Source organism: Microcaecilia unicolor, chromosome 2, assembly GCF_901765095.1.
Source record: "Microcaecilia unicolor chromosome 2, aMicUni1.1, whole genome shotgun sequence".
In the NCBI taxonomy this organism is placed as follows: Eukaryota; Metazoa; Chordata; class Amphibia; order Gymnophiona; family Siphonopidae; genus Microcaecilia; species Microcaecilia unicolor.
This window is the reverse complement of record NC_044032.1, coordinates 421,044,408-421,058,717: the sequence shown is the minus strand read 5'-3', so window position 1 is coordinate 421,058,717 and position 14,310 is coordinate 421,044,408. Positions and strand designations below refer to the sequence as shown.

Sequence of the window (14,310 nt, the reverse complement as noted above, 5' to 3'; positions counted from 1 at the left end):
ATAAGACATGTTACATATTTTGATGAAAACAAAAGGGTTGATAAAGGCTGGATTATCCCAGATGAGCCTTATCATCCAGAATATGAAACTAGAACCATAATAGACATGCCAGTGTATATAAATGCCATACCAAGGCAGATGTCTGAACGCAACTCATCTGTATCTAACGAGGAACAGGCAGAGGAAGCAGACACAGAAAGGATCATTGAAGAAGACAGTACAGTTGGAGAAGGGGAATCAATTGGAGAAGGACTCTCAGATTTAGAGGATGCGGAAAGGTCAGACCAACCTGTTGTCAGACGCTCATCCAGGGAAAACAAAGGTGTTCCACCCCCAAGACTGTCTTACCTAACAAAGTCAGCAGAAGCTCAAGAGCCCTTAACATGGGATGAGATTGAGAAAATGCCAGCAGAAGAAGCTGCTGAATGGCATAAAGCTGCACAAGAAGAAATTGATGCATTGGATAAAAATAATACTTGGATTCTTACAAAATTACCTCCTGGCAAGAAAGCTATAGGATGCAAATGGGTATTCAAGTTAAAAAGGAATGCACAAGGAAAAGTGGAAAGGTATAAAGCCAGATTAGTCGCAAAGGGATATCTTCAAAAATATGGAGAAGATTGATGAAGTGTTTGCACCTGTAGTGAAACACACGACAATCAGAACACTTCTGAGCATTGCAGTCTCAAAAGGCATGCAAGTCAACCACATTGATGTGAAAACAGCGTTTCTTCACGGAGAAATAACTGAAGACTTGTACATGGAACAACCAACAGGTTTCATAAATACAAAACAAAGACAGCTAGTGTGTAAATTAAACAAAGGTCTTTGTGGATTAAAGCAAAGTGCAGAATGTTGGGATGATAAATTGCATGAAATATTGACAAATTTAGGATTTAAGCAAGGTGAAGCAGATAAATGCTTGTACACTAGGTGCACAAATGGACAATATGCATACATTTTAGCTTTTGTTGATGATCTGCTCATTGCAAGCAAAAGTGAGCAAGAGTACAAGGACATTGTAAAATGTTTAAACCACAATGTTGAGATAAAAGAACTTGGTAATGTGTCATACTATCTTGGTATAGAAATTGAGAAACAAAATGATGGTTCTTATCTTCTAAGCCAGAAGCAGAAAATAAATGAGCTTATTGAAGGTTTAGGTATGCAAGATGCCCAAGTTGTAAGCACTCCCATGATCACTGATTTTCTGAAGGATGAAACAGTAAGAGAACCTTTACCAGATAACATCCAATATAGATCAGCCATAGGTAAGCTTTTATATCTAGCTACCACATACAGGGCTGATATAGCAAATGCAGTAGGAATTTTGAGCAGAAGGGTCAGCTCACCTACCAAATCAGATTGGACTGCAGTTAAAAGGATGGTAAGGTATTTAAAGGGTACCATTGATTGTAAATTAAAGATTTCAGCCAATAGTAATCCAAAACTAATATGTTACTGTGATTCAGATTGGGCAGGGGATCATTCTAATTATAAATCCACAAGTGGATATGTGTTTATGTATGGAAATGTACAAATTTCATGGGCCAGTCATAAACAAAGTATTGTGAGTCTGTCTTCTACAGAAGCTGAATACGTGGCTGTATCGGAAGCGTGCAGAGAACTGATGTGGATTGAAAAACTTTTGCTGGATTTTGGAATAGCTGAAAAGAGACCAATCCAGATAATGGAAGATAATCAGAGCTGCATCCGACTGTCACAGAATGACAAGGTTCAGTCACGCACCAAGCACATCGCAACGAAATACCACAACGTGCGAGAGTTGGTGAAAGAAGGGGTCATCAGTCTACACTATTGTCACACCAGTGAGATGACAGCTGACATCATGACCAAACCGTTACCCAGAGAACATTTTGTGAATCTGCGTATAAAGCTTGGACTTTGTATGAATAAATAATTGCATGACAGTTATGCATGAGAAGGGGTTTGTTGGAATGTAATTGTATTTTACATGCATTGACTGTCACCTATTATTTCTCTGTGATTACTCTGTGACCTCTGATGTGAATTACTTAGAGAGGTCACACAGCTATGCAACTTCCTGTGGGGGTCAGACACAGCAGATGCAGCAGATGCAGCACATGGAGCACATGGAGCTCATGATCTCTCCTAACCTGAGAGGATCTATGGTGGTGTGAGCATCCATTACCATCTAAGCACATGGAAGAAGCTGATAATACAAATGTATAGTAATATGTATATATAAGCCTGTCTGATTATAATCTAACTACAAACTGTGAGTAAACAGATGTTTTGTTACTTCAACTTTAAAGTGACTCAGCAGTGAATTATTCAGGGGTGAATGAGAGAGAGATGAAGAAAGAAATTAACATTTCTAAAGCTGAAGCTGTGTGTACTAAAATCTGCTAATTATTTACTACAAATAATCCAACAAGGTAAGGGAGCAATGGTGAGATGTGTACCTGGGAGCATTTTATAAAGTCCACTGCATTGCCCTCACGGATGCCCTATTGCTTTCCTGGGATGTCACTTTCCCACTATTCTACCTGACGCCAAGCTTTCTATTTTTTTATAGCATCTGAGCCTTGTGTTTATTATTTATCATTAGATTTGGGCTTTGAATTCAGATCTATAGATGAAAAGGAGGTCTCATTACATATATCTAAATACCAGAGTGCTATTGATTTTCATACTTCATAGCAAGAGTGTATATTTCCTAATTACCTGTCCCATTGCAACTGAAGCTTTTACCTCCTCAGTGCATGTAAATGATTTCATCCCTGTGTGGTTCTCTGATGCTGTGTGAGGCTTTCTTTCCAACCAAAGCTTTTACCACACTCAGGACATGTAAATGGTTTCACTCCGGTGTGTATTCTCTGGTGCATTGTGAGGTTTACCTTCTGATCAAAGCTTTTACCAGACTCTACACATGCAAATGGTTTCTATCCCATGTGGACTTTCTGATGCACTTTGAGATTTACATTACAACCAAAGTTGTTACCACACTAAGAACACGTGAATGGTTTCACTCCATTGTGGATTTTCTTGTGTATTTTGTACGTTTTGCATTTGGATGTTTTTTGTTTGAAAATAGACCTAAAAATAAAACATCCAAATCACAAAACGTTTTCCCAAACAGCATTTTCAAAAGGAAAAGAGACTTTTTTTTGTAGAAAATGACCTTTCCTGTTCAGATTTTGGACATTTTACAAAAAACATCCAAATTCAGACTTAGATGTCATATCCCAAAAATGCCCCTTGTGCATTTGACTTGCCCAAAGTCACAAGGAGCAGCAGTGGGAATTGAACCCATGTTGCCAGGATCAAAACCTGCTGCACTAACCATTAAGCCACTCCTCCTCTGTTTGGGATTTTTTGCATTTGGATGTTTTTTGTTCGAAAATGAACCAAAAAAAAACGTCCAAATCACAAGACGCCCATAGCATTTTTGAACACAAAAGATAGACGTCTATCTTTTTCGAAAATGACCTTCTTTCCTGTTCAGAGTTTGGACGTTTTTGTCAAACATCCAAATTCTGATTTAGACATTCTATCGAAAATGCCCCTCCATGTCTCTTAAGTTCTTCATCTGTTGAACAAATACGTCTGTATCTTAGAAACAGATACAGGCAAACTATCTCTTAAAGAATGAGGGTGACAGCTTTTATATGATAAGAAAGAATTATGATCCGTTTCCTTCCGAAAGATGGTAGTAAAAAAAATCTGTATCTCCCGTCAAGATTTTTATATCTAGGAATGACATCTCAGTTAAATGTGATTGTATCGTAAACTTCAAAGCGGGGTGACATCCATTAATCCAGGTAACAAATGCTTGTAGATCAGCTGTCGATCCTTCCCATAAAAAGAAAATATCACCTATAAAACGAGTCCAGCATTCAATAGAAGAAAGGTACAGAAATCAATATACAATGTTCTCTTCAAAACCCACCACAGACAGATTGGTGATGGAGGGGGCTCTTGTTGCCCCCATCGCTACTCCTGAAAGTTGTTGGAAAATTCTATTCTCCTATTAAAAGAAATGGTTGGTCGTGGCTATCTCTGTATCTTTAGCATACTATTTTGAGAAGCAGATGTTTGAAGGAGAGAGTCATGCTTATCATTTTATAACTTGGAGCAGACACTTTGCTTTGATTTATTTTTAGTTTTAATAGTGTGAATATCTAATCTGTCTATATTGGCATGCTTGCAAATTTGGTCCCATACCCAATTTGTATGCACGATGTAATTGAATAATGTGCCCATTAGCGCCAATAATTGAGATCTTAACAAGCAATTATTGGTGGTAATTAGATTTAATTTAAATTTATATGCATAAATTTAAGCACAGGATCTGTGCATATACAGGTCCAAGAAAGGGGCATGACCATGAGGGCCATGTGCAGATTGGGGGTATTCCTTTGATTTATGCTGTTATAGAATAAAGGGGATCCAAGCCTAATTTACACATGGGGATTTACACCAAGGTTTCATTGGTGTAAATGGTCACACCTAAGTGTAAAGGAAAACCACCTATGTGGAGAAACTGGGTCTGCTACAAACAAATAAGTCAATGAGGAGGGGGTAGCATGGTCATCAAGACTCTTCCAAAGAACAAGGGAGACAATATGAAAAATGATAATACACTATTCTGTATTATGACTTGACTTGGCACCATGTTTTGGCAAAAGTACCTGCCTCAGGAGTCTAAAAATCACAATAAAAACGAATACATACATATAAAATTACATTTGCATAAAGTGCTAAGTGCTGTTCTATAAATGATGCCTAACTTTAAGCACACATCAAGAGAAGAGAATGGATTACTTTCTTAATGGTAAAGAAATATCTACCAAAAGAAAATTAAACATAACCTTGCTATCAATTGAACTTAAATCTTTCAAGTTCCCTAAATCTAAGCTTTCTCACATTCCCATACAAATTTCTCCAGTTGTGTAGGATCATAGAAAATATGTTTCTTATCCCTGAGATGTACCAAGCACCTACATGAGAAATGCAAAAAACTAAAGAAAAAGACCCCTAAAGCTGTTACTCTGATCTTCAATGACAAAAATTGTTCCCTATGTTCCTGAGTGACCTTAGTCACATCTGGAAAAATTCGGGAAGGCTGCTCAAAAACACCTGCTTTTTCACTCTACAGTAAGATAACACCATCAATTTCTCTCTTTCAGATGCAAAAATCACCAAAAGGGTGACTCTAGAGGCAACTTTATTTTGAGTATCTTCTAAGGAAGTGGTTAATTCTCCTGGTCCCAAGCCAGGCACTACATATATGAATATTTCACAGGAATAATAGAGTGAACATTCTCCAGCATTAAAATTTATCTGAAATATTTCTGCAGCAATTACTCACCTGATATTAGAGGAGAATTAGGAATGCAAGTTGTTAGCCCGCAGTTGATTTTCAAGTGACTATCTTATCATGCACTGTCAGGCTATCCTTTACTGCTGAAACCTGAACAGCTTGTAAAGTATTCACCTGACTTTGAGGTACTTTTAAAGAAGTATCCAAATGACTGATCTTATATCGCATTTCAGAAAGAGAAGCAACAACATTTGAAAAACAAAAGCCATAACTGAGCAATCTTTCCCTTCAACATCTCCTCTGTTCTGGTGACCACTCGCCAAATGTCTACTAAGGAAATCATCCCTTCCTCAACCATCGGTGACAGCAAGTCCAGTAAATCACCGGCTCCAATTAATTCAATTGGGAATCAGAGGGAGCTAGAGGGTGGGATTCCTCCATCTCATCTTTCTGCTGTAACCCTTCAGGTTCAGCTGTCTGATGAACTATATTATCTGCGGGTTGATCAGGGGGAACATGAGTCTCTGGGCTTAAAGAGACGCCATCAGATGAAACAAAAGAAGTACTCACAATTGGTGCTGTTGCAGTCAGATGTTTATACATAGATCCCTTAATCTTAGGGGTAGATATAACCTGCTTCGTCGGAGATCCTTTATGTTTCCCCATCGCTCAACACTTCAAAAGTCCCCCGAAGCCCTTCAAAGTGCTTTGAAGGGGCTTTGAAAGGGTGTGCCCCTTTGGTCATGTCCCAATGGCTACATGCCTTGGCATGCTGGCCTGATGTTCCGGGGCTGAGAGATGGAGCTTAGGGTACACCAGTCAGCCAGACTGGGAGTGGCTCTCCCTGTCATCCCCTCCTTGCACAAACACCTCACAGCTCCTGTTGATCCAATCTGTCCCCTTGGTAAGAAATTTGCACATACATGAAATAGCTGAAATGTAGATCCTTAATATCCTTACACTGCAACTGTACAAAGAAGGGTAACAGGCTGAGCTCATTTCAACTGTTAAACCAAATCTCTTGGTCTCTCACTCTGTAAATCTCAAACAAAGCCTTCAGAGTTGAGAAGGTTCTCCTATAACCTACCAACCTGTCTCCTTATACCTAGCAGAAGGAACCTATAGCCTATCAATATTGTACCGCAGTGGTGGAAGCATTACAATATACCGATAAGGAAATACTTATTTGATGTTGGGCAGCTCTGAGAATGGTTGCAACCAGACCTGGTTTAAATAGAATAAACTAAGGATTTTACTAAGCTGTGCTGAAAAATGGCCTGCAGTAGTGTAGACACATGTTTTGGGTGCACACAGAATCATTTTTCAGCGCACCTGCAAAAAAATGCCTTTTTTTATTTTTGCCAAAAATGGACGTGTGGCAAAATGAAAATTGCCACGCGTCCATTTTGGGTCTAAGACCTTACTGTTAGCCATTGACCTAATGGTAAAGTCTCACGTGGTAACCAGGCGGTAATGACCTATGCATGTCAAATGCCACTTGGCTCACACCCAATAAGCGCATCAGAAAAAAAATTATTTGTTCAATGCGCATATCGCACGCGCGCCACGTGGTAGCTGGATGGTAACTCCATTTTGGCGCATGTTGGGCATGTGTAGACGCTTATGAGGCTTAGTAAAAGGGCCCCTAAAACCAGACCAGTAAAGATTTGTTCAGTTTTTAAAGTAAGTATAATGTTAAGTAAACTCAGCACTGTAGCCCAATTTTTAATGTTTGCTTTTCTCTCATTCCTATAAGGTTATCAAATGCAAAGCTGCTATCATCTGGGAAACAGGGAAACCCTTTTCCATTGAGGAAGTGGAAGTCCCAGCACCAAGAGCACATGAAATCCGCGTCAAGGTACAAATGTATAGAAATGCATCTCTCTCTGATTTTCCTTTCTAGCCCAGACCTGAAATTATTATGTTTTATACAGTCAACAGTAAAAAGTGGCACACCACTTCACCAGTGATCATAAAAATCCTCCATTCACTTTGTAGCCATGGAGGTGAACCACAGACTTACACTGATTAGAGAATGACACGGGGACAGAGCCCACAGGGACGGGGTGGGGACAGATCCCACGGAGATGGGGCAGGGATGGGGACAGAGCCCATGGGGATGTCCCCGTGTCATTTTCTACTTTGAAGCCTGTCAATGAACTGAACTGTTATTTATGTTTGAGTGATGCAGACAACAATATTTAGATTTTTTGGAAAAACAAACAAACGTGCTGGTCACAACTAGCAAAATTTGCATGGGGGATGCTGTACATCCTGCTACCAGCACATCATCTTCTAAGAAGACATATTCTATTGCAGGAAGAACTGTATAATATAGGAGAGCTAGACTACTACTACTACTACTACTACTTATCACTTCTAAAGCGCTACAAGGCATACGCAGCGCTGTACACCATACACAAAAAAGACAGTCCCTGCTCAAAGAGCTCACAATCTAAATACAGGCACATAGACAGAACAACTAAGAGGTAAGGGAATTAAAGAGGTAGGAATACAAGGTACAGGGCAAGTGAGTAGTGGTTTGGAGTCAAAAGCAAGTGAGAAGTGGTCAGGAGTCAAAAGCAGCGTTAAAGAGGTGGGCTTTTAGCCTGGATTTGAAGACAGCTAAGGATGGGGCTAGACGTACAGGCTCGGGAAGTCTATTCCAGGCGTGAGGTGCAGCGAGATAAAAGGAACGGAGTCTGGAATTAGCAGTAGAGGAGAAGGGGACTGAATGCTGAGATTGTTGATGACTTCTTATTATAGGACTACCATAAAACAGTTTAAAAAATATATACATTTAACAGCACTGCAGAGCAACCATCTAACAGAAACATGATAAATGTCAGTTCAGTACAATACATTGATGCTCTGGGTTTCTGCATTGCAATCTCTGTCTTGCAGTTGCTCCCAGCTACCATTTCTGTATCATCCCTCCTCTTAAATTAATATTTATTTATTTGGTACACTTGTATCCCACATTTTCCCAGTTTATGCGGGCTCAATGTGGCTAACAAAGTGACAAGAAATTACATAGTACAGCAGGATAAAATAGTTATATAAAAATTAACAAAGACAATAGCGTAAGCAGCTTAATAAAAGAATACAGATGGGAATACAGGAGCAACAAGAGGGAAACAGTCATAAGGCCAAATGCGGTTAATCAAACAAAATGGAAATAGGGGATTAAAGAGTATTGTGGTCTTTGGGATATGCATTACTAAGCAGATAAGTTTTTAGTAATGTCTTAAATGTTTGGTGATCCGATGGCAAAGCATTCCAGGATTGCGGGCTGATGAACGAAAAGGAAGAAGCGTAGATTGACTTATATTTTAGATTCCTGCAGGAAGGATAGTGCAGAATAAGATAAGTACGAGAGGACACCGATGAATTTCTGGGAGGTAAATCAATCAAATCACACATGTAGACTGGCGCTTCTCCATAAATGATCTTATGTGTTAAAGCATAGATTTTGAATTCACTACCGTCTATATGTATAGTCAACCTTTTCACTGTTTTAACTTAAACCATTAAGATGTATGGATAGTGGCTGATTATCATTGACTATCAATAGAGTTAGGTTGATTGTCCTCCATCCACCTCAGCAATATCTGGATAGTGGTGAGATGGTCTATATGAATCTTCTGTGAAACTATCCATACAGTGTTGTTCAAAATTTATGGATAAGGCCTGAATAGGCCTCTTATCCATATAGCAGCTGCTGCTGCTGCTGCTATGCACATAAGTGCTTTTGAACATCCAGCAAAATTCCCAGTTATCTACAAATTAATTCCAGCTTTATAAATATTCGTTGCTAATAGAATTGAGAGGGCATTTCCCTTCATTCACTTTCAGACATCTTGGATGCTTATCTAAGAAAATTTCCAAAAGATATCCAAAAGCTAATTTCAGATCAGGGGGATTAGCTTCATCCCAAAACTCACTTCCTAGATTAACTTCATGAAAGGAATAAACTTCTATCTCCTTTGAATATCTTTTTGCCCAGCCAAGCCAGCTGTTTTGCCTCTTCATAAACACCCTCAAATAGTACTCTATATTCACAAAAACACAGAATGGTCAGCTACTATTCACCAACTGCAGATTCAGTGCTTAGGACTTGAATCAACACCCTCATTTCAAAACAACTGCCAGTGATAAATGAGAAAGTCTTCAGAATACGGAAAGTTATTGCTTAGCACAATATACAAATGAAAACATTCTTCTTGTTACACCAGCAGGGGGTGGAAGTGAGGCGAAATCTAAATGACCAAGAGGGGCATAATCGAACAGAAACGCCTATCTCCATGGGCGTTTATCTCCGAGAACGGGTCCGTGAAGGGGCGGACCCAACCGTATTTTCGAAACAAATAGACGTCCATGTTTTATTCGCCAAGTTGTGAGCTGGGCGTTTTTGTTTTTCAGCGATAATGGACAATGAAATCGCCCAGCTCAAAAACGAATAAATCCAAGGCATTTGTTCGTGGGAGGGGCCAGGAGTCGTAGTGCACTGGTCCCCCTAACATGCCAGGACACCAACCAGGCACCCTAGGGGGCACTTTTACAAAAACAAAACAAAAGGTAAAAGAGCTCCCAGGTGCATAGCACCCTTCCCTTGTGTGTAGAGCCCCCCAAATCCCCCTCAAAACCCACTGCCCACAAGTCTACACCATTACTATAGCCCTAAGGGGTGAAGGGGGGCACCTACATGTGGGTACAGTGGGTTCGGGGGGGGGGTTGGACGACTAAGCATTAAGCAGCACAATTGTAACAGGTAGGGGGGGGATGGGCCTGGGTCCACCTGCCTGAAGTCCACTGCACCCCCTAACAACTGCTCCAGGGACCTGCATACTGCTGCCAGGGAGGTGGGTATGACATTTGAGGGTGAAAATAAAAAGTTGTGAAACATCATTTTTTGTGGTGGGAGGGGGTTTATGACCACTGGGGGAGTCAGGGGAGGTCATCCCCGATTCCCTCCAGTGGTCATCTGGTCATTTAGGGCACTTTTTGGGGCCTTATTCGTGGAAAAACAGGGTCCAGGAAAAGTGCCCTAAATTCTAGCTAAAAACGCATACTTTTGTCCCATTATCTGTGAAATGCGCCCATCTCTGTTCGGCAGATAACCACGCCCCAGTTCCACCTTCGCCACACCTCTGACACGCCCGCATCAACTTTGTCCGCATCCGCGACGGAGTGCAGTTGAAAACGTCCAAAATCGGCTTTCGATTATACCGCTTTATTCGTTTTTGTGAGATAAATGTCCATCTCCCGATTTAGGTCGGAACTTGGGCGTTTTTCTCGTTCGATTATAAGCTGGCAAGGCAAATAAATAATGAGCATCCAAGAGTTTGCCAAAAAAAACTGATACATAGACCCTACACAGTCCGTGTTTTGGCTCAAAACCTTCATCAGGGGTCATAGCAGTACAAGTGTAGTAAGCTTCACAGAGATTTTAACTGAGAAAAAGCACTAAAATCACCGGAACACACGTGTGCTATAAAGCAAGGCAATCAGACGTCTGTTTTTTTGCAGAGGCATCTGATTGCCATGCTTTATAGCACACGTTTGTTCCGGTGCTTTTAAGGCTTTTTCTCAGTTAAAATCTCTGTGAAGCTTACTACATTTGTACTGCTATGACCCCTGATGAAGGTTTCGAGCCGAAACACGGACCGTGTAGGGTCTATTTATCAGGTTTTTGGCAAATAAACTCTTAGGACACTCTTACTACTTATTTGCCTTGGTCATTTGGATTTCTCCTCACTTCCACCCCCGTTGGTGTTGCTTGACCGTTTTGTGGATGCTGTGACATCCTCCGTCTCTTTTTGCTTGAATATTCTTATTTTAATTTTTCCATGCAGATTGTAGCCACTGGGATTTGTCGCACAGATGAACATATAATCCATGGCCTCCTCAGTGGTTCAGAATTCCCCATCATTCTGGGGCATGAAGCAGCTGGAATTGTTGAGAGTGTTGGAGAAGGAGTGACCGGTGCAAAACCAGGCATGAAATATTACAGTACACACTGTTTACTAAGGCAGCAGTAGCTTTCTAAATGTATTCTACATCACTTTGCTCTTTGCTTCACCTCTGCCCTAATCAATGGGAGCTATACCTGCTATTCTTTCTGATACTCTTTAAACAAATCAACTCTATCCATCTGAATGTCAATGTCAATACACACTTATATACCACCTTCCTCTCCAAATGGGTCCAGTGTGGTTTACATCAGAAGAATAAAAACAATCTAAACAATACATGAATACTAAAAATCAATTACATCTCACTATAGTCAAATTGTGGAGGAGTGGCCTAGTGGTTAGGGTGGTGGACTTTGGTCCTGGGGAACTGAGGAACTGAGTTCGATTCCCACTTCAGGCACAGGCAGCTCCTTGTGACTCTGGGCAAGTCACTTAACCCTCCATTGCCCCATGTAAGCCACATTGAGCCTGCCATGAGTGGGAAAACGCGGGGTACAAATGTAACAAAAAAATTGAAAACAAGAAAAGAAGAATAATTATCATCATCTGCTCTAATATTAGTGGAGAGTGCATTCCAAAAAGGGATCATAAAATTAGAAAAGACTGTCTTTGCTATCCTGAGAAATCGAACTCTCTTCAAAGTTACTGGGCACAAAACCAGCAGGCTATGTAATCTCTCAGAAAAGCTACCTGAAGACAAGCATATTAAATCAGTAAGTAAAGAAGAAGAAGAAGAAAAACTATAAACTGCCTGTTGAATCAGAAGGAATAGTGGCCTCATGGGATAAAGAAAGTTCTCTTTGAGTCCACATAATATGACTCAGCTTGTGATCTCCAGGAAAACTTTGCTCCAAATGTACATACCTCTTACATTTTTCCCCAGCCTTCCAATCCCATACATGCCTAACCTGTGTAGCTTCATAATACGCTGTCAAATCTGGGAGGCCCAATCTCCCCTCCAACTTATGCAAAGCAAACCTATGTGGTTTACCCCCAAAAGAAATTTAGAGATATCCCTCAGCCAGATAAATTTTGAGATATCCCTCCGCTAGAGGGATTGGAAGAGCCTGAAAAAGATACAAAAAGCGAGGTAAGATATTTATCTATATTGCTTCTATCCTTCCCATCTAGGAGAAATGTCCTTTATACCACCTTCCCAAATCTAGTCTCACCTTTCTCACCAAGGGCCCATAATTAACACTATACACCTCCTCCACTCTCGCAGGAATCATGACCCCTAAATATTTTAAAGCAGATTTAACCCATTTAAAAGGAAAATTGGCTCTCAACTGAGAGAGTTCACTATCTGACAAATTGATATTAAGTGCTTCAGTCTTGTACAGATTGATGTTAAAATCTGAGACTGTCCAATAATCCTCCATTTCCTTTAAAATTAATTGCTGGCAGCAAAAGTATACTTCTCCAATTCGACATGTCCAGCGCATTTGACATGGTTAACCATGACATCTTACTACATCTTCTTGACTATTTTGGGATTGGTGGAAACGTACTTAGATAGATTAAGGGCTTTCTTTCATGTTGATCATATAGGGTGAAATTGAATTCAATTATATCATCGTCATGGAAAGCAGTCTGCGGAGTCCCTCAAGGTTTACCTCTATCACCAACACTCTTTAATATTATGATGATTCCATTGGCTAATTCTCTATCCAACCTAGGTTTAAATCCATTTATTTATGCTGACGGTGTGACAATCTATATACCTTTTAGTCAGGACTTGACTGAATTTACCAATTTAATTAGGATAGGCTTGAGTACTATGGACGAGTGGGCTAACTCATTTCAACTAAAACTGAACACTGAGAAGATGCATTGCCTCATCTTATCCTCTCAGCATAATAAATTTAAACCTACAACTTTAAATATCCCCAACTACACCCTCCCTATTTCTGATAGTCTAAAACTACTTGGTGTCACAATTGATCGGCACCTGACCCTGGAAACCCAAGTAAATTGCACCACAAAGAAAATGTTTTACTCAATGTGGAAACTTAAGCGTTGTAAGCTTGCTCCTCCTTAACTCATCCGTCGCAGCTCCAAAAATCACAAACAAATTCAGGTACAGTTCAATTAAAAAAAAAACACAAAGAAAACTGTTCAGGGGATAGGAAGAGAGTCTCTTGTTTGGTCTGGCTTTTTATTCAAGTCCCAGCCCTCAACACTTTTACTCTCTTCAAGCCGGTCGCTACACAGCCCAGGCTTCAGCAGCTACTTCCCCTCTAGCTCTTAGAAGAAGAAAATTTGCCACAAAAACAAATCAATAATACAGTCCCGTGTTTCTCGGCTGCTTCCCCTCTCCCTCTCCTGGAGAGTTGTAGTAAAAAAAACCACCCCCACATTAAACTTCTGGCCTGTTCTCTCTTCACAGGTAAGTGGCTCTTGTGAAACAAAAAACCATGAGCCGCAGCCCAGTCCTTCTTTAGCTTTTCAAACACGTAACAAGTCCTTCACACCGTACCTCTCTCTCTCTCTCTCGCTCTGGCTCTGCACGGGAACAAAGCCAAGGGCCTCCACCCTCTTGGTCAGTCACACTCTCACCTGACCTCCTCCCGCTTGGACCCACTTTGGCATCCGTTATCTCCCGGGCTTTCGCTGAGCCAGCGCTGAAAAGTCCATCGGCTCTTCCTGGGCGTTCTCCGGTTCAGTCAGTTCCATAGGGCATGGGTCCGCCTCCTCCTCCCCCTTTTCAGGAGCCCAGTCCATTTTCTCTTCACCCCGCCCTTCCCTCAGCTGCCTCCCCTTTTCTTCATTAAGGATCTTTTGTATCTTTTCTTTCTCCGCCCACTTGTCCCACCACCTCCTCCACCAGGTTGGAGCCTCGGCCTTACTCCTTTCCCTGCAGCCCTCCTCTGGTGACTCTCGGGAATGCACGTACCCTCTCCTACCACTGGGTTCCTTTAGTGCATGTTGGGATTTGTAGTCTCTCTCTCCTTTTCTCTTCTTGTCCCCTAGACCGTTCCACCTCCTCTTTACATACCCCCCCCCCCTTAAGCTTCCTCCCACCCC

The 14,310-nt window shown here is 40.9% G+C and overlaps 1 protein-coding gene across 1 annotated transcript in view; it reads left to right on the top strand.

Annotated features, from left to right (window-relative positions):
• The window catches only part of LOC115461131 (alcohol dehydrogenase 1-like), a 66,538-nt gene that overhangs the window by 13,775 nt on the left and 38,453 nt on the right, over positions 1-14,310 (top strand). Inside the window, exons 2-3 of the mRNA XM_030190727.1 lie at positions 7,065-7,166; positions 11,164-11,305. Of these exons, the coding sequence (XP_030046587.1) occupies positions 7,065-7,166; positions 11,164-11,305 (244 nt within the window). The remainder of the gene's footprint in view (positions 1-7,064; positions 7,167-11,163; positions 11,306-14,310) is intronic.